Source organism: Choloepus didactylus, chromosome 3, assembly GCF_015220235.1.
Source record: "Choloepus didactylus isolate mChoDid1 chromosome 3, mChoDid1.pri, whole genome shotgun sequence".
NCBI classification, from domain to species: domain Eukaryota; kingdom Metazoa; phylum Chordata; class Mammalia; order Pilosa; family Megalonychidae; genus Choloepus; species Choloepus didactylus.
In genome coordinates this window covers 40,033,787-40,055,841 of record NC_051309.1, presented here as the reverse complement: position 1 = coordinate 40,055,841, position 22,055 = coordinate 40,033,787, and the positions used below count along the sequence as shown (strand labels likewise).

At 37.0% G+C, this 22,055-nt stretch overlaps 1 protein-coding gene and 1 non-coding gene across 2 annotated transcripts in view; both read right to left on the bottom strand.

Moving 5' to 3' along the window:
* Positions 1-22,055, bottom strand: part of NWD2 (NACHT and WD repeat domain containing 2) — a 249,862-nt gene that overhangs the window by 83,235 nt on the left and 144,572 nt on the right. Inside the window, exon 3 of the mRNA XM_037828918.1 lies at positions 13,715-13,831. Within this exon, the coding sequence (XP_037684846.1) occupies positions 13,715-13,831 (117 nt within the window). The remainder of the gene's footprint in view (positions 1-13,714; positions 13,832-22,055) is intronic.
* On the bottom strand, positions 17,237-17,343 carry LOC119530751. The gene has a single exon (XR_005216132.1). It is a non-coding gene; the product is annotated as a U6 spliceosomal RNA (small nuclear RNA).

Genomic DNA, 22,055 nt, shown 5'->3' with positions numbered 1-22,055 from the left:
GTGTCCAAGGTAACACATCAGCAATCGGGTACCTTCACTGGAGGATGGCCAATGGTGTGCGGAAAACCTCTGTTATCTGGGAAGGCACGTGGCTGGTGTCTGCTCCAAACTTCTGGTTTCAAAATAGCTTTCTTCCAGGACGTTTCTCTCTAGGCTGCAGTTCCTCAAAAATGTCACTCTTTGTTGCACTTGGGATATTTGTCCTCTGTCAGCTTCTTCAGAGCAAGAGTCTGCTTTTAACAGCTGTCTTCAAACTGTCTCTCATCTGCAGCTCCTGTGCTTTCTTCGAAGTGTCCCTCTTGGCTGTAGCTCTTCAGAATGTAACTCACAGCTGCACTGAGTTCCTTCTGCTTGTCAGCTCATTTATATGGCTCCACTGATCAAGGCCCACCCTGAATGGGTGGGGCCATGCCTCCATGGAAATTATCTCATCAGAGTTATCACCTACAGTTGGGTGGGGCTTATTTCCATGCAAACGACCTAATCCAAACATTCCAACTTAATCCCCACTAATATGCCTGCCCCACAAGATTGCATCAAAGAATATGGCTTTTTCTGGGGGGCATAATACATTCAAACCAGTACAGTCCTCATATAGATTGTGGTGGTGAATGCATAACTATGTGATTATATCGGGAATCACTGATTGTTTACTTGGGATGGATTGTATAGTGTATGAATAAAACTGCTTAAAAATAAACAGAAAGATACAACTGCTGGAGAAAATGTGGAGAGAGGGATATACCTACCCACTCTTGGTAGGTAAGTAGAATGGTGCAGCCCCTCTGGAGGGAAGTGTGGTGGTTCCACAGGAGGCTAAGTACAAGATTACCATGATCCTGCAATCCATTATTAGTATAAACTTGGAAGAACTGAAAGTAGGGACAGGAATGGACATTTGCACACTGGTGTTTACGGTGGCAGTATTCATGATTTGCAATGGATGGAGGTGGTCTAAGGGTACATTGACTGATGAATGGAAGGGCGAACTATGGTGTATACATACAATGGAATATTGAGCAGCTGCAAGAAGGAATGCAGTTGTGAGGCATGCAACTAGGTGAATGAACCTTGAGGACAGTATGTGGAGTGAAATAAGCCAGAAATGAAAAGACAAATATTATAAAGCCTCACTAATATGGACTAAATATAATGTGCAAAATCTGAGAACTGAATTCGAGAGTATAGGTTATCAGAGGTAGGCTTATTGTAAATGTTCCTAGACTGCACACTCTTACAGCTGTCACATACAATCTTGAGTTGTTATGGTTATTTCTAAATCCTGAGAGGCTGAGCTCTGTGTTTATAACCTGGTTGTTCCCTGGAACTTTGGGTATCTGTGTGATAACAAAGACTCAGAGCTAGAGTTCTGCAACTATGAAAGTCAGCATTATCCCTTACAGTAACTGTAATAAAAGCTGAAAAAGAGATCAGATTTCAAGTAGAAATATGAATGAAGCTGATCTGGTTAGGAATAAGGCAAATCAGGCTAAAGGGTAAAGGATGATACTGATTGTGTTTTAAAACTTCAACTTCTGTGTGAGACCAAAGGAAGAGATGTTTATTTAGTGCAAAATTTTTATTTTTGGGGCATACTATCTAATTTAACTCGTATGGTCAGTTTATTTGAACACCATAATTACATGGAATCTTGAACAGGGAGTTGGATCTTGTTGGTTTGTACAGGTTAATGTGGTGCCTGATCCATCCCAGATTAATTTGGGCAGAGAATAAAAGAGTATTTGCAAATCCCCCTTGAGGGACTGGGGAAAAATGTGGAAATATTAAACTTCCCCACCTGGGGAATTCCTGATATTCTCACAAGCATTGGAGACTACCAAGTTAATAGGCCAATCCCTCAATCTTGGGACTTGCCCTTCAGAAATCTATTCCTGCAAAGGAGTAGCTAAGCCTACTCATAGTTGTGGTGATGATTCACCCCCAGAGAACTTTTTTGTTGCTAAGATATGGCCTCTCTCTCTAAGCCAATTCTTCAGGTAAACTCACTGCCCTCCCTGCTACATGGGACATGACTCCCAGGGGTGTAAATCTCCCTGGCAGCATCAGACATGATTCCCGGGCATGAGCCTGGCCCTGGCATCAGGGAATTGAGAAAGGCTTCTTGGACCAAAAAGGGGGAAAAGAAATGAAACAAAATAAAGTTTCAGTGGCTGAGAGATTTCAAATAGAGTGGAGAGGTCATTCTGGAGGTTATTCTTATGCATTATATAGACTATAATATTCTAGTTTTTAGTGTATTAGAATAGCCAGAAGGAAATGCCTGAAACTGTTGAACTATAATCCAGTAGCCTTGATTCTTGAAGATGATTGTATAACTATATAGCTTTTACTGTGTGACTGTGTACTTGTGAAAACCCTGAGACTGACACTCCCTTTATCCAGTGTATGGACAGATGAGTAATAAAATAAAGACAATAAATAAATAAAGAGGGAGATAAGGGGAATGGGATGTTTTGGGTGTTCTTTTTTATTTGTATTCATATATATATATATATATATATATATATATATACTTTGAGTAATGAAAATGTTCAAAAATCGATTGTGGTGATGAAGGTACAACTATATGATGATACCATGATATTTGGATGATTATCTGGTATGTTAATATATCTCAATAAAATTGCATTTAAAAAAAAAGAGAACAGTGGTAATATGTTACTTCATAGCCTGAGCACAGAGCACTTAGGCAAAGCTCAGACAACTTAGCACAGAGTCTTACATGTGATAAGCATGCCATAAATTTGCTTGTTGTGCTTTACTGAACTGTGTTAACTATGCATTTCCAAAACCAGACTGTAATTTTAGGTTGGTTCTGTATAGCAGACCTGGACCTTGCACTATGAGCAGATACCAGGAAAATGGAAGGGGAAATTTTTTAACAAACTTTTACACTGTTTTCACAATTTGCATTTATGGTATTTTCAAACATAGGTTTTGGCAGCTCCAGTTTCTCTGTACAAGGAAACTAGATTAAAAAGTCAAGTTTTTTTTTTTTGTAGAATGTAATGGTTGACTTAAGCAATGTTTTGAAAGACTTGGACGACACAGCTTCATTCCCCACCAGAGAAAAGCACATTGCTTATTAGGCCTGTGATTATTTAATCCAACTTATTCAACCTATGTGAGAATGCTGCAAAGAAAACTGGAACAGGAAGTTATGGTACAATTCTTGTACTTCTGTAACGGAAAAAAGTAATGGACTAGGAGAAAGGGACTTGGGTTCTAGAGACCTATGTTGGAATCCTGGCTCTATCCTATGCTAGTTGTGAGACTTCGGGTAAGTTACCAAAACCTCTTAAGTCTCAGTGTCCTCATTGATAGAAGTGGAAAAATAACAATTGCCTCAATAGGTTGGTGTGAAGATTATATGAAATAATACGTGAAAAGTGTTCAGCATGGCACCTGGTATATTTCAGTCACTCAGGAAATAATGGTTTCCTTTACTTCATTAAGTCTCAGTTTCTACCAGTATAAAATCAGTACTTTTAACTACTTAGTTACTAGATGATCCCAGGCTCCTAAAAGCTCTAAAATCTTATCTGTTTATCCTTGGTGGCACAAATAGTATCAGGATTATTTGGAAGTGTTTTAAAAGCTATTACATTTCAATAAACATGCTTTTTCCCTCCTACTCTCTTTAGGTTAAATTTTCTCTTTTTCTGGCCTCTTGAGATGGACATTTAAATCATTAATTTCCAACGTCTCTTCTTTTCTAATATATGCATTTAAGGCTACACATTTCTTTCTAAGCACTGCTTTCACTGAATACCACAAGTTTTGATATGTTGTATTTTCATTTTAGTTCAGTTTAAATATTAAAAAGTTTCCCTTGTAGATTTTCTTCTATGACCCATAGTTCATTTAGAACTGTGTTGCTCAATTTCCAAATATTTTAAACTTTTGTAGTCATCTTCCAGATTTTGTTTTGTTTTGTTTTTAATTCCATGAAAGTCAGAGCAAAAATGTAATATGACTTCAATTCTTTGAAATTTCTTGAGATTTGTGCTCTCACCCACAATACAGGTGGGTCATACTTTACAATTTAGCTTTACACTTTAGCAAAGTTCCATGTGTAATTGAAAGAAGTGTACTCTACAGTTGTTGGATGTGGCATTCCATAAATGTAAGTTAGGTCACTGTCAATAACCAGTTTATTCAAATCTTCTACATACTGATTTTTGTTTTCTGCTTGTTCAAAGGAGTTCTGTAAAAATCTCCAAATATGATCATGACTTTATTGATTTCTCCTTTTAGTGCTGTCAAATTCATTTTGAAACATGTTATTAGGTGCATACAGATTGCAGAGTATTATGTTTCATGTTGAATTGACCCTTTTATCATTATGAAATATCCCAAGTTATCTTCTTAACTTAAAGTCTATTTCGTGGTACTGGTATAAATAACTTTCTTTTGATTACTGTTTTCATGATGTGTATTTTTCTATTATTTTACTCTTAACCTATCTGTGTTCTTATAATTAAAGGGAACTGTAATTAAAAGTATATATCTGTATTTTAACTGAAGTGTTTAACCCATTTACATTTAATGGAACATTTGTGTTTAAGGCTACCATCTTTTATTTGTTCTTTATGCTTCCTTTCTGCTCTCTTTTAGATGAATTAAATTTTTATTACCCTATTTTATCTCTTCCATAAGATTATTTATTTACACTTTTTGTATTTCTATTTTGGTGTTTTTCCTACATAACAGGATATTACAATATTCCTCCTTGTGTTATCACAGTTCACCTTAAATTTGTACTTTTACCACTTCTCAGATAATGCAAGATCACCTTTAAGAGAGGTAACTAAATTTATCTCTTTTGCCTTTGTATTATTTTGGTCTTATATTTACTTCCTTATATGTTATCAACTTCACAAGGCATTAACTATTGTTGTTGTACACAGTCAAAATTCTTCCATGTTACCCCTTGCAATGTTCTTAATTCCTTCTTATGGTTTCCAGCTTCCATCTGTGATTGTTTTCTCTAAGGCAGAAACACTTCTTTTAGTTTCTCTTTAAATGTAGTTGAATGATGACACATTCTTTGTTTTTGTCTGAAAACATCTTTATTTCATCTTCACTTTTCCAGGATATTTTCATTATGTTTAGCATTGTAGTTTGGCTTTTTTTTTTTTTTTTCCTTTTAGCTCTTAAATGATGACATTCCATTGTCTTTTAACTTCTATAGCTTCTTGATTAAAGAGTAAGTCTAAAGTCCTTTTGTTTTTTGAAAGTAATGAATATATTTGTCTCTGCCAGCTTTTAAGATTTTTTTTTCTCTTTTTAATTTTGGTTATTAAGCAGTTTTATCATAGGTACTCAGATGTTTACTGAGCTTCTTGGATTTGTGAGTTGATATCTTTCAACAGTTTTGGAAAATTCTAACTTGTTTTAACTTCTTCAACAATTTCTTTCTTTCTCTTTTTCTAGGACTCCAATTACACTTATGTGAAACTGTTTGATGATGCCTCTCATATCATTTATGCTTGTTCTGTTTCTCCCATTCCTCCTCTTCTTTTTTTATTTCAAATCTTCACTTCAGTTCGTATATTTTCTATTGCTCTGTCTTTGCATTGATTAATTCAGTTTTATCCTCTGTTCAAACTGCTTTTAGCCCATCAAATGAGTTTTTCAGTTTAGACACTACATCTTTTAGTTCTAAAATATTCATTTTTTATAGATTCAATTTCTTTGCTGAAATTATCCATTTCCATCCACTTTATCAAAATTTTCTTCTATTTTCTTTAACAAATTTTAATAATTATTTATAATAATTAATTAAGTTCTTGACTGCCAACTCCAACATCTCAGTCATCTGGGGCATATTCTTTAATTGTCTATTTTTTCTCTTAATTTTTTGTTATATTTCTTTGATTCTTTGCATATCTTGTAATTTTTCATTGTACCCTTGACATCGTGTATGAAATAACTATTATTTAGGGTCTCCCATTCCTTTGTTAGAGTGATAGGATGAGAGGCTGATCATATCAATCAATCAGTAATTGAACTGGGCTAGGCTAGGTTGCAGCTGCAGGCAGATTCAATTTACCTTTGAATTAAAATGTCTCATGGACAAGATTTATTAAATGTTTGTTTTAGGTTCTAGTTGACTCTTTTTCCTAAATACCAAGCACTTGTGAATGCCTTTACCTTGCCTTTCCATCCCACCTTCCTACACTCCTATGTTGTCCAGTGCTAGGCAAATGTCTCATGGAGAAAACCATTGAAGCTTTTGGAGATTCTCTATCTGTAAAAAACCAGCCCACCTAGAAAAATCTGCTTCCTCTGGAAAGTAAGTGTGTCTAATCATCTTAGTTTCCACAGCTCTACTACCTCTTTAAAAGCAGGATTTTTGTAATTTGTCTTTTTTTTTTAGTTCTTGAAATTAAACCCAGAAACATAAGACCTTTGGAATATATTTTTAAGTGAACATTTCTCTTACCAATTAGATAATAAGGGGTTTGTGTGCCCTCCCATTTACTTTCTTTGCTTTTCTTTTATCTCACAAAAATATGCTGTTTTATTTTAACTGAAATGATGGTTTAAACTATGGAAATACATACGTATTTGTAAACATTTACTGGGGAAATATTTTGTATAATATCAATGATTTAATAAATGGCTCTCTCTTGGATTCTACCAGAAAGAGAGTTTAGTGTTTTCGAAAAGAAAGCCAGTTTCAATTTTTGCCCATTCTAAATGGTAAATCAATCATGTGTTGGCATGTGGATAAAATGAAATATTTTCTAATAAAAACTGTTTAAATAAAACAGTTTTGAGAGTTCATAAATCACTAAATATATGGTTTTCTTTAACTGAAAATTACTTAAAGTAAGAATTATAATGTAAGTCTGAACTGTCAAGGAGGCATAATTAAATTCTTAATTTTGGTGACAAAATTAGATGATAAAGAAGTGATCTCTGTGTTGTATCCTTAATGTAGCAGTGTCACTCAGTGATGCACAAACAGAATGGTTGTAGTTTTTACTTGTAACAGCTACTGTCATTGCCTTGTCTTGTCTTTACTAGTCTGCCTGGTGGAAAAACTTAAACTTGTTGAATGATAGATTTCTCAGTGCAGTTCATTATGCTTGTATATTTCTGCTTTAAAATACAGTCCAGTCCATTTAAAAAACATAGATCTCTGGGCTTCCTTATTCTCCTTTTGTGCATACTGGTCTTATGGGCAGTTGCCAGGACCTGCTTGTGGCAGGCAACAGCATGGCCTGATCTTGTTCCCTGTCCTCTATTATCCGTGTCACTGAGGACAGTGTGGGGGGGATGGGTGCCAAGTCTGCTTAGGTATCTGCTTAACAACACAAGTATAAATGATGGCAATAATCCCATTCTTTTGGTCTTTGCTACTACTCTATCCAATGCAGACAAATTATGTCTATTTATATCTGTGCAATCTGGTAACCCCAATGCCATATGGGCTTTGGCTCACTGATAGGTCTGTGGCGTTGACAAAATATGGCATAGGCCGTGTTTCCTTCACTCTCTTCTGAATGTGAAGTCATGGAATTTTCTGTCACCTGCCTCCATCAGTGTAACTGGTCCTCCCCTCACTGGATGCAGGTGTCTGTCTTGGCTCTCTTAGGGTAGCCTGCCAATGCCTCTCTCTCATTAAATAACTGTTGCATCCCTCAGAGCTGCCACACACTTGGGTGCCTCAATGCTCTCACTAAGACTTTCAAGTTCCAGTTCTTTAAGCTGGCAGAACATGAGGAACTTTTATGAGTCACCCATCTTTATCAACTTCTGCCAAGAGGCAGGCCCTCACTCAGGGTCCAGGGTCAATACTCAAATTCTACAAGCAACTCTTTTGGGGGTGTTGTAATTTTTGGGGTACAAGAAGAACTTCTGCTCCCTCCATTAACACACCATGGAGGGGGGTGGGAATAAGATAGTTAGCATTACATGAACTCTCCAAAAGGCAGTATTCCTTCTCTCCCTCCACTTTTATATGGACAATGGAGGTGAAACAGCTTGGCGGGGAAGACACTCCTGAATTTCCCATACTTCGTAAAAGCTGAGGCAATGCTACATACTTAAGGGGTGAGGCAGATGGTGACTTCAGACTCAACCACGAGCTGTCTCTTCTTGTTAACTGCAGCCTTGGTCCAAAGCCATCCTTGGGAGCAGGTAAGGGTATTAATCAGTAAATTCCAGCAAATTCATATGTAGCACGGTAACATATACTGTCTATATATTTCACCAAGTCTCTTGACTCAGAAATATGAATGAATTCAACATCCTTTAATATTTGTCTGTTTGAATCAAGTCTTAATACTTTCTACATTTAGACTACCATCAATATTTTTAAAAATAAAAATTTCCAATATCAAATGAATGTCCAGTATGAATGATAGTTTTTTATTCTCATTGGAAAATAATTTAGATCACAGTTTAACAATAACTAATGGCTGTATAGCCCTTTATAGTTTACAAAGAACTCTTATGTACATTATCACATTTGGTTCCTGTATTAGGGTTTCCTAGGGAAACAGAACCTACAGGAGATATCTGAAAATATGAGATTTTATAGAAGTGTCTCACGCAACTGTGGGGATGCATGAGTACAAATTGTGTAGGTCTGTCACAAGCAGGCAACTCTGATGAAGTTCCTCGATGAACTTCCCAGGAGAGGTTGGCTGGCTGAAGATGAGATGAAAATTCTCCCTTCTCCCTCAATAGTCTTCAACTGTTTGGATTAAATCCAACTGATTGAATTCTCTCACTGTGGAAGACACTCCCTTAGTTGATCATAGATGTAATCAACCACAGATGCAATCAATTGACTGATTATTTAATAAACCAGCTTTCTGGTTTATTAATCAGCCATGAAATGTCCCTGATTCACCCAACAACTGGGCACCATCACCTGGCGAAGTTGACATATGAACCTAACCATCACAAACAGACATGTATTCAAAGTTTACTTTTACTTTTAGTTTACTGTTATTATTTTCCCATTTACAGATGAAATAATTAAAGCATAGTGCAGGTAAGTGACTTGCTCTGATAAAACCAGGGCTCTATCTCAGGTTCTGAAATGAAAATTCTGCACTTTTCTCACTCCCTTTGCCTCCCTCCTAAACACGTGCACAAATGCTGTTCTTTCTCAGTAGAGATGGTGTATTCTCAGTATATGTCTCCTGAGTTAATCCTCTGAGAGTGGAACCAGACATATGTACAGTCATTCTTACCCTATAACCCTGCTTTCTTTGTAACCAAAAGCATGTGTCTACACAGCTGTTCAGTATTATCAGCATACTCTGCATGTCAATAGGACCTCAAAGCCATATCCAAAATGACAACTTTTAGAAAATGAAGTTGAAAAGCACCAAGTACATACAATATTTAAGTCTCTGTTACCTGGATATTTAAAAGGGAAGTTTTGTTTGGTCCTGAACTTATTTGTATCTAATGTAAAGGCTAATATCTGTGAAGTCTTTGAAGATACAAAAATGTTTTTCATTCAGCAATGGTGAATTTCCTTGCCAAAGACTTTAGCATTTAGGGAAGTATTATGCCATGCTTTGCATCCCACATGGGTCATCATGACTTCTAGAAATATCATAAGGGAGCTTCCAGCAAGGAAACTAGAGCTCCAAAGCAACACATGCAAACCAACTGTTACCATAGATACAATGGGAAAGGCCATAAGAGATGGATTTTTTCCAATAAGCAGTGAGATGAGCCTTGTGCAATTTAGGATCACTGGGGTGAATAGTTCCGGCTCTATCCACAGGATCTCATGATTGCCCTGAGCTTCAACACATAACAAACAGGAAGGAGGGACAAATTATTTGTTTATGCTTAATAAAATAGTTACTGATGTTCTATCAGTTATCCTTTACTCAGAATCTGCACAAATGCACAGTCTTGAAATGATTCAGACCCATACAAGCAAATTGTTGGAATCAAGGGCCATGACTAATTTTAGTTAGTTTAGGTATGATGTTCCTCACGGTCATAAAAGGGGGAAAATTTCTCTCATTCCCAAATTTCTGAGGCTGGCTCAGGTTAGAGGTAAGAGAGCAGGGAATACCCTTAATGCTTTGTGCCACCCAAATCTGGTTTCCAAGCATGATGGCATCTGGCTTTATCTTCCAATGTTTGAGTGTATTCTACAGCACTTCTGCCAGAGTGGATTCTACTCTTTACTTTGATAATAACTTTGCTGGTGACTCACTCATTATAATTTTAGCCAGGTTATTTGATCTTTAGACAGCTTTGACAGATAATGATAATGATAACAATAACAACAATAAACTAACACTTACTGTGGGTTACTACATGTAGGCCATTATAAAATTTCGGCTAAAGCAGCCGAAATGCAATACACCAGAAATGGACTGGCTTTTACAATGGGGGTTTATTAGTTCACAATTTACAGTTCTAAGGTCATGACAATGCCCCAATTAAGGCACCAAGAGGTAGAAACCTTCTCTGAGGAAAGGCTGATGGCATGTGGGGTTCCTCTGTCCCATGAGAAGGCACATGGCTGGCTCTGCTGAACCTTCTCTCCTGGTTTAGCTTCTGGTTTCATTGACTCTCTCCAAAATGTCTCTGGGCTTCTGCCTTAGCTTCTCTTGGCTCTCTGCTTGTTTCTCCCAGGGCGTTTCTGTCTAAGCATCTTTCTTAGCTTCTCTCAGCTCCTGCAGGTCCTCCCTGCTTCTCCTGGAGTCAAATTCTGGATTACATATATATCTTAGCTTCTCTCCAAAATGTCTCTATCAGCTTCTCCAGAAGAAACTCTGGGCTTCATTTCTTAGCTTAGCATCTCCAAATGTCTTTCTGTCTGCATCTCCAAGTGTCTGGGTTTGTGTCGGCTCTGAGCTCTCTCTCCCTGAGCTCTCTTAAGGACTCCAGTCCTTAACAAAGACCCACCTTGAATGGTCAGGGTCACACCTCCATGGAAATAATCTAATCAAAAGGTCTTGCCCACAATTGGGTGGGTCACATCTCTGTAAAACAATCTAATCAAGAGATTCCATCCACAATATGTCTGCACCCACAAGACTGGGTTAAAAGAGCCTGGCTTGTTGGGGTACAGATAGTTTCAAACTGGCACAATTACCATGTAATGTCATTTGATTCTCAGAATGACCACATGAGGTGGATACTATTATTATTATTCCCATTTTAGAGATGAGGAAACAGAGACTTAGAATAGTGAATTAACTCCCCAATGTTATACAGCTATGACATGTCAGAGTCAGACCCAGGTACATAAGACCCCAAAACCTGAAAGAAAGCTATATCCTGCAACTTGTCCTTCACTGTAGCTGAACACTACCTTCTTGTCATTTCCATCTACTGGCCCTAATTCTACTCTCTGAGGACACGTAGAATAAGTCTTCATTCCTCTTCCACTAGTAGTTTTTCAGATATTTACACTGGGTTTCAGGTCTCTTTCAGTTCTTTCAATAGCTTCTCAACTGCTTTCTCTGCTCTACTCTTACATTCTATCCTGTACCCAGCAGCCACATTAGTCCTTGCTCCAGTTCACTAAGGCTGCCATTATGCAAAATATCAGAAATGGACTGGCTTTTATAAAGGGCGTTTATTTGGTTACAAAGTTATAGTCTTATAGCCATGAAAATATCCAAACAAAGGCATCAACAGTAGGGTATCTTCACCGAAGAACACGGATGGCATCTGGAAAACCTCTGTTAGCTGAGAAGGTACATGGCTAGTGGCTGCTTGCTCCTAGGTTGCGTTTGAAACTGGCATTCTCCAAAATGTCTAAGCTGCAGCACCTCCTTCTGTCTGTGGACACTTTTATAGGACTTCAGTGATTCAATGAAGACCCACCCTGAATGGGTGGGGTACCACCTCCATGGAAATTATCCAATCGAAGCTCTCTCCTACAGTTGATTGAGTCACATCTCCATGGAAACACTCAAAGGATTCCAACCCGATCAACACTAATACGTCTGCCCCCACAAGACTGCATCAAAGAGCATGGCGTTTTGGGGGACATAATACATCCAACCTGGCACAGTCCTCTTTAAATATGTTGGATCACTGTGGTCCTCTGCTCAAACCATTTTTGTGCTGTCTCATGTCACTCAGGGTAAATGTAAAATCTTCATAGCTAATTTCAAGATTAGAAAGCCCCATGACCTCCCAAACTCTCTCCTGTGCCCCTACTGCTCCAGGCACACTGGCCTGCTCCTTCCTGTTCCTTGGGCATTCCCAGCACACTCCCAGCCCCTCTCTCTGAAATGCTCTGATCTAGAATATCCACAGGGCTCCCTCCTTGTCCTCTTGCAGTCTCCCTTCCAAAGCCACGTTATCCATGAGGCTTGCTAGGACCAAGCTATTGAAAATAACAAATCCCTCCCCTCCCTTGTATTCCCTCTCCTCCTTTCTTTCTGTATTTTTCTCCATAGCACTTGTCACCACTTGACCTACTATTTATTTTACTTAGTTTGTTTTTTCTCCTATCTTCTACCTCCTGCACCTGCTTAAGAATGCAAGTTCCATGAGGGCAGAACATTTCATCTATTTAGCTCAATTATTTGGATGAAACATAAGGAATTGACTCACAAAAATGCCTGTTTCATGTGGGCCAACCCAAGATACTCAATCACTAAGTAGCACTCAACACAGCAGAGCAGCACTCAAAAGGAGTTGATGAATAAATGAATAATTTAAATTTACCAATATACTGAATACTAAAAACATTAAATTATCGAGATTTTATGTACTCTATTATTCTTGGTAAGAACTTTACAATCAACTGTTTAGATTTTTTATATTATCTATCTTCCTATTCCTATGTGGAGCTGAATACAGATGGATGTGTAAATATATATTAAAAACATATTTGTTAATACAAAAAGCCTACCTTTTAATGGTACAATATGATATGTTTGCCACGGCACTCACTTGTAATTTCAATACTCATCCATCAGCGTCAAAGCATCCCTATCAATTGGCAGCATCTGTCTGGATTCAAGATAAGGCTCTCTTTTTTTTTTTTTAAGCAAAATTAAGGCAGTGATTTTGAACAATAAACTGCCATAGAGTGATCTACTTAACTCACCACCATTGCATTTACAGAGAAGAATGGGTATTCTTCAGAAAATAATAATGAACTAATAATAATGTTTCATGTAAGAAATCTCTTGTTAATTTGTAGCTTATACTGGGCATCTAGCTCAAAATTATTGCAGAAACGAACTTTTCCACAGGGAACCATTTCCTACTGGCAGACCTGACATAGTATATTTGGTTTACTTCACCAATGTTTCAGCTGCTGTGCTAAAAAAAAAAAAAATTAAAAGAAATTCTAATGTTAAGAAACAGAGAAACTATGATAGAATAAATTACACAGTATCATAAGAAAAATTGGGATGATTATTGCAGGACTGACACAGTAGTCCTTATTTCTGATCACAAGGTGTTGTTGAAAATGTTTTCAAACCTAAGTCATCCCTTTGATTACCATTTCAAATTATTCACAGTTAATTTGCAGCACTTCTTATGGAAAGCTGGAGAAGGTTTTATTCTCACACATTAAGGGCCAGGAGACAGTTGAGAAATTTTGAAAAGACATAAAAAAGAGAATATGGTTTCTTGCCCATTAAAATACCCCTTAATGATCACAAATCAGCAAGATTTCTCAAATTCATTTATAATTTGATATAAAGCATTAGTTTTTTATACCCACAACAAAACATGGACCTGCAGAAGTTTTCAAACAATCCTCTAGCAGCTTCATGCGGATCTTCTGGAGCTCTGGGTTGTCCCATTCATCTTCTTCAACTCCCCAGTACAGATCTATGACCTGGAAACAAATGCATGAGGCAGCATTAATTTATCTGTGGGGAAATTTAATTTACCAGTGGGCTTTGCTCTCGTTCATAATGTGAAGCTAATGTGGCTTTTAACTTTTCTCTTTACAGCATGCTTTCCCTTACAGAGGGAAAATGATTTTAAAGATCCATTTAAAGAAATGCCTTTTTAAAAAAAATGCCATAATGAGTAGGGGATGAATATTATAATTCTTTTTTTGTTCCTGAGGATACTGTTGATGTGGGCCCAGAGAAAATGAAATGCTAAATGTTTCAGATTTTGCAGCACAGACTTTCATTATTTTGAAATGGTAACAGAATTTCAAGAAAATGTCTGAAAGCAGTTGGGATAAGATTACTACATTATTTGAGACAATTAAATAAAAAAATATAATGTTACCATATATTTAAATGTGAGAAGGTGAAACCACAATGGGCATTAACATATACTGATTGGAAGTCAAACATCCACATTTCTTAAAGCAAAACAAAACATAAAAAACAAACCCAGTTATTATCATGCTTTATCCCATGGGGACATTTTGCTTATGTCTGCTCTATGTAACCACTCTAGCTTTCATCAATATATATCTGAAAACCATGCTGTTAGAAAACAATGAAAGCTATGCCTTACTAAGAATTGAGCATTACAGTATTCACCATTTTCCTACTTCAAAGACTACTAGGGAAGATTCTGAGAGTCTATAAAAACTTTTACACAGCTACACTCTTTGAAAAGTGCTATGAAGAACAGTATCAATTTCTCTCCCTTTCTTGACTGCTATCTGCATAAGGTAATGTTACCAATTGCAGCTTTGAAGATTTCTTCTTTTCCCTTCTTTGTTTCCCATAACAGAAACATAAACCTCCCCCTCCCTATTTGCTATTTGCATGGCATTCAGTGAAATGGAAGCACAAAGAGTGGGGGTCCTCTCCTGGGGCCCAAGTAGACCCAGGGAACTTTGTGTGGTTTCCATCTCTCAGCTGCGGCCCCTGCATGGGTGTGTTTGGACCAGATATTTGTCTATCTGCATTTGAGTTTTCATAGGACTGATAAGTACTTTTAAAAGAAGTATTCCCATGGCCCATTCCATGAGTTTCATAATATTTGAAACTATCAGTACCAATTGGGGGTTCCTTCTTATGAGGTTCTACCTTAGAGGGTTTAATCACACAGTATAAAGGAAGGGGACATGTGAAATTATAACTGCACTATACAATATGAAAGACTCTACCTGTGACTATTGAAATTTAAATCTATTAAAATTAAAATTCATTTCCTCAAGTGCTCAATAGTCTCATGTGGCTAGTGGTTTTTTCATGTTGGACAGTGAAGATATAGAACATTTCCAGCATCAGAGAAAGTTTTATTGGACAGTGCTATAAATTGCCGAGCTTCAGAAGAGCACAGACATCATCGAGTAATAAAAGGGGAAGTGATGACCTTGCTTTCCTTTTAACCCACCCCTTTCTTATAAATACCTCCTCATTAATCTTTTTTTTATTAAAAATTTTTTTATTCATTGAGATTGTTCACATACCATACAATTATCCAAAGATCCAAAGTGTACAATCAATTGCCCCCAGTACCATCATACAGCTGTGCAACCATCACAATTTTTTTTCAATTTTTAGAACATTTTCATTACTCCAGAAAAGAAATACAGACAAAAAAAGGAAACTCAAATCCTCCCATACCCCTAACTGTATGTACCCACCAGTGTTGACTCACAGTATTGGTATAGTACATTTGTTACTGTTGATGAAAGAACATTAAAATACTAACTGTAGTTAGTTTGCAATAGGTATATTTTTCCCTATATGCCCCTCTATTATTTTTTTTTAAGTTTCAGAATAGTATTTAATTTTCAGATATTTATTGTGTTATAAATTTTACAGATGAGGATATTGTTGCACTATTATCACCATACATAGGTTGCAGAATAAATCTGAATACAGATCAATACTTCCCCTTCCTTCTCCTTTGTATATTTACAAACATGCCTACATATAACCCTTGCTATTCAAATTATTTTTATCTGAACCAAGGAACTAAATGCATTGAGATGATTTTGATTTGTTTATAGGAATTTTCACTGTAAACTATACAAGCTTAGAGATCAGAGAGTAACTAGATTTTTTTTTTTGCCAAACCCTCTATATGAACTCTGAAGCTAAAATGGTTCAGTATTTTCCATTATGCAATAACTAGCAAATCTTGGGTCCACCATTAATGTTTTTTTGTTTCAGTGTATGAAATAGAAGTTAATAATTGCCACTTAAATTTAGTGGCTCAATGACTACAATAACAGATGTCTCTCCATATATAAATCGACATTTTCACCAACACTGCTCTCTATATGCCTTTGCTCTATATATCCCATGCCTATCTCCAGACAATGGCATCTAATCTACACCAACCAATAAAACATAATTGAGAATACACATTTTCCAATGCTCTCAAGAAGTATAAGTGTATTCCTTTGGATTTTCAAAAGAAGTCTATATTTTCAGACTTAAATTTAATAGTTTTTTATTATTTTAATTCCTGTTTTATCAATTAGGAAACTAAGAGCCATCTTACAAGTTAAGTGAGATGACTAGATTTACAATTAGCAAGTCAGAAAAGTGAGGCAAGTATCTTCATCTTCTGACTTCTAGTCTTTCAGAAAGAATGCCATACCATAAACCTGAGTTATCGATTTGAAACAGAGTGAAAGAAACGGTAGCATGGAATAAGATGTGATACCACGTATGTTTTCTCCTTCATAATGTCACCATTCTGCAATGTCTGTTTATTCCTCTCTGAAATACAGAATTAAAAATTTAATATAGGGTTGTGTCTTATGATGACTGTGATAATAAAGCCAAACTTATATTCAGTGGTCACTATATGGCTTAAAAAATGCATCTTCATCTAATATTATGGAACCTTTCTCCATCTCTCTCTCTCCTTTCTTTGTTTCTCTGTTGATAGGGCTCCCTTTAGTATCTCAAGTAGGGCAGGTCTTTTATTAGCAAAATCTCTCAGCATTTGTTTGTCTGTGAAAAATTTAAGCTCTCCCTCAAATCTGAAGGAGAGCTTTGCTGGATAAAGTATTCTTGGTTGGCAATTTTTCTCTCTCAGAATTTTAAATATGTCTTGCCACTGCCTTCTTGCCTCCATGGTGGCTGCTGAGTAGTTGCTACTTAGTCTTAAGTTTTTTCCTTTGTATGTGGTGAATTGCTTTTCTCTTGCTGCTTTCAGAACTTGCTCCTTCTCTTCAGTATTTGGCAGTCTGATTAGAATATGTCTCGGAGTGGGTTTATTTGGATTTATTCTATTTGGAGTTTGCTGGGCATTTATGCTTTGTGTATTTATGTTGTGTAGAAGGTTTGGGAAATTTTCCCCAACAATTAAAAATACGGAACGCTTCACGAATTTGCATGTCATCCTTGAGTAGGGGCCATGCTAATCTTCTCTGTATTGTTCCAATTTTAGTATATGTGCCACTGAAGCAAGCACCTCATTAATCTTATATCTCCTCTATCTATTCATTCTATACTGAATACCCATTGTGTGTCTAGCACCGAGCTAGACAGAATAGGGATATAAGAGCATTTAATTCAGTAAACAATGGATTACCCAAGGCATCATACTTCTAGCAAAATGAAAGGGTAAAGAAGTAATTATTCCTAGTACATCTATTTTGAATATTTCTGGGTGGTCTCGATGCCACAGAGTACCTTGTAGTGAATTAATATCCTGCCCCATGATGACTTATTTATGCTGTTTTAGGATTCAAAAGCTGAACCTTTCCAAAACATCACTAAACCAGGAGATATTCAAAGGGCTTTGGCAAGTGCTGGGACACTAGTCTCAGGGGGTGCAGCAGAATCCTTCTGATATGCTGCTGGTCTCCTGTCCTGCAAGGACTGTCACATCCTTGGACTACTGCTATTATGAACAATGGGTTAAAAAATCAGCTGGCAAGTGGAGGAAGAGAAGGGGTGGTTTAACTGGTTGGTCAGAGCTTGGGAGCCATTGGGCTTTACTGGTGGGCAGGGTCATGTTGGCAAACTCAAAGCCCATGTGTGGTAAGACCTCATGTCCTGTCTCTCACTTCTTGGATCTCTGATGCGGGCATAGAAGGAGGGCTAGAACCAGGTCGGGTTCTTCTCCCCAGCCCCTCTCTGGCCTGTCCATGAGAGAAGGCCATGTGGTGATATAGTTGGATAAACTAAATGGCTGAGGCCCGCTGAATGCTCAAAAGCCAGACTTATTTAGTGATAGGCACTGAAATCAAACCTACTCGTCTTATTTGCTGTTGATCCTTTGACTGGGTTGAGGCAAGAACACTACACGGCTCTTAGTTTCAGGTCCCTCTTGGGATTCTACTAGCTTTCCCTTTTGTTTGACTTAGAAAGTCACCTCTTCCATACACTTTATTTCCATGTACCAGAAAATTGTTATGATATGCTAACATCATTAGAACAAGATATTTCTGGCCATCCGCCAATATGCTGTCAAAATAAATATCTGAATCCACTGCAATGTGAATGGCAGCCCCTTAGTTGTGCTGTGCTTAACCAAATACCTGTACACAAAGCCCAGTCTCTGTCCCTGTGTCTGAGACTTGGTGTATTTCATAAGGGTCCTGATTTAGATACTAGGTGGGAAACAAATGGCTCTATATTCTAAGACAACATTTCAAATCCATTTTCTGCCAGAGCTTTTCACTGGAGCATCTAGTACCTTCCCGTCTATTAATAATACAGACCTTTGCTTGGGTGCACGAATGCACCATTGGTTGGAATGCCAGCAGAGGCCAGTTAGCAAGCATGAAAGAGGTCAGTTCTGAACTATGGCAATTTTAGTAAAACTGGAAATGATACACATTTGCGAGATGAAACCCCAAATCTTAGAGAACAACTAGTGGATGAAACAAGAGGCAAGGTTGAGCAGGTGGGTGTGGTTGCAAAGAGAGAAGAGTCAAATGCAATTCCAAATGGGAACTTTCTCCTGAGTTGTACAGAGAATATGCTGCCTTATCTTCCAGTTAATTCTGACTATGTAGAAATGCAGTAGATAATGCTCACAATGATTATTACCACTGAATTCCTAAAGTATCAGCTTCAAGGTTTAGCTTAAATACAACCTACTATAAGAAATCTTCCCTCATTCCCAAAAGACATGAATATTTTTCTGCTGAATCTCTAGCATCTTTTGTACTTTTTATTTAACGTGATGCTTCCTGGAGTTCCACTCTGGAATGGCAGCACAAAGAGCTCTGCGAATATACTCCCTAATGAAACAAGCATAACTGATGAAAATTACAACAAAATAAAACCATTTTAAAGTCTGTGGTAATGTCTTAGGGGCATATAGGAAATGAAGAAACATTTATTCAAGAAAATCTACTGAACTTTGGTAAGAACAGTCAGAGTCAGTGGCATCTGAACCATGACCCATTGCTCCCAACTCCCTCCTAGCACAATGTGAAGAAATCTTCACTCCAGGTGGGTGCAGCCAAGGGAACAACAGTCTCTCTTCACCCAACTCTCAGTCAACAGCTATCATATTTTTCTAGGAGGGGCAGGTTGCTAGTATCTTTCATCCTTCCCCCATTAGCTACATGATGGAGAGGCTAAATTCCAGATGAATATCACTGAAAAGTCAGGGTCCCCTTCTTCCACCCAGTACCAACTCTTCGGGTAGAGGTTCTATCTTAAGTATGGCCTCTGAGACTACAAGGACCCTGATCATCCTCACGCTTGCTCTTTCATAGAGATTCCATGCCAGAAGAAGAAAGCCAAAGAGATCATAGGTTCCTGCCCCCATCCAGTGCTCTGCTCCTCAAGCAACGCTTATGCAGAGAGAAGTGTGCCATTGTCCCTGCCTCCACCTCCAGAGCAAAGTGTTCTTGTGGCTCAGAGTTTTAGCTCAGAAGGAGAGGCAGGTCATAAAACAGAGTTCTGAAACTCTCCTCAAACAGAATGTAGGAAAGTCCAAACCCAAGGGCGCTCTCAAAAACAATGGAGGTTTCAGTGGAAAGCAAGTTAAGAATGGCTGGGAGCTTTATGTGAGATACGAGCTAAACCTTAGGCCAACTACTTTACCAGAGAGAACCAGGGAAAGAGACAGCCAACAAGAGCCCTCCAGGGCTTAGAAGAAACCTCAAACAATGACCTCAAAAACTACTTCTGAAAAGGAGTCCAAATTTAATTGGACCAGATTGAGGAACAATTTATTCCCCAGGGCACTGTCCAAAACAGAGCAATCAGCCAGCAATTAGTAGAGCCTATCAGCTTGGCATGAGAAAAAGAGTCAGTAAAATAAAGTTGCTACAATGACTGTCATCCCAGCATGACTGCATGCATATCCAAGGCTCAGCATAGGAACAATATCAAATGCTTCACTCTGAGGGAGGAACAGACTTCACTAAAATGGTCCAGCTGGTCACTAAAAAAATACACAAGCAAATTACAGTAACAGGCCCTGGAAGGTGTCACCACAAAATATTATCTAAAATGTTTCATTTTCATAAAAAAATTTACTAGATATAAAGCCAGAAAGTGTGATCCCTACACAGGAAAAAAAGCAGGGAATAGAAACTGCTTGTGAGACGGACCAGATGTTGGGTTTAACAGACAAAGACTTTAAGGGAGACATTATAAATATGTTCAAAGAACCAAATGAAATCATACTTAAAGAATTAAGAAAGGTATGATGCTAATGTCTCATTAAATAGAGACTATCAAATAAGAGATAGAAATTATTAAAAAAAAAACCAGATGGAAATTCTGTAGTTGAAAAGTACAATAACTGAAATGAAAATTCACTAGAGGAGCTCAACAGCAGATTTGAACTGGCAGAAGAAAGAATTAAACTTGAAAATAAAATGATACAGATTATGCAATTAAACAGAGAAAAAAGAATGAAGAAAAATAAACAAAGCCTCACAAAAGGTAGAACATCTTTAAGCACACCAACATACAAGTAATGAGAATACCAGAATGAGAGGAGAGAATGAAAGGAACAGAAACTGTATTTTAAGAAATAATGGCTGAAAATTTCCCAAATTTGATGAAAAACATTAATCTACACATTCAAGAAGATCTACAAACTCCAAGTAAGATAAACACAAAGAGATTCACACACAGACACATCATAGCAGAAAGGGTGCAAGTCAAACCAAAAAACATAATCTTAAAATAGGACAAGAAAATGGACTTGTCACTTACAAGAGAACCCCAAAAAGATTAACAATGACTTCTCATCAGAAACAATGGAGACCAGAAGGCAGGGGGATAACATATTCAAAGGGTTGAAAAGAAAAAAAAAAACCATTGCTAGCCAATTAGCCTTAAAAACAATGCTCAAAGAAGTCCATCGGGCTGAAAGTTGTGATAACATACAGCAATTTAAATTAACACAGGAGAAGCAAAGAGTACCAATAAAGATAATTGTGTAAATATAAAAGTATAAATGAATATTTATTCTCCTGATTTAAAAAACATTTATGTGAAACAATATATGTATATAAATGTAGTCAAGCCTATTATTTATAAAAAAAATAATGTATTTGTCAATAACAGCACAAAGGAGTGGAGGAAAGTAGTATTGGATGAAGGAAGTGGCAGCCAATGGTAACCTGAATCCACAGAAACAAATGAAGAGAACCAGAATGGTAAATATATATTTGCTCTCTTTCTCTTCGCTTCATCAAAAGGCATACAATTATATAAAATCATTAAAACAAGGTACCACTGGGTTTGTAACATATACAGATGTCATAAATATAACAATAATAGCACAAAGGTGGAGAAAAGGGAATAACACTATATAGAAGTAATGTTTCTCTGTCTTGCTGGAATTTAGTTAGCATAAATCTGACATAGTTTCTAATAAGTTAAGACATATATGATAAGCCCTAAACCAACCACTGAGAAAATAACTTTAAAAACAGTGAAAAAAATCAATAAACAAATTAAAACGTTACACTTGAAAATTTTCACTTATATTCATTTATGCAATAGAAAGAAGTAAAGGAAGAATACAGGAACAAAAAAGCAACGAGACATATAGAAAACAAAAAGTAAAATGGCAGATAAAAATTCAACTATATCAATAATAAAATTAAATGTGAATGGATTAAACAATCCAATTAAAAGGCTGACCTTGTCAGACTAGGTAAGAAGCAAGGTTGATCTATATGCTGTCTACAGAATACACAA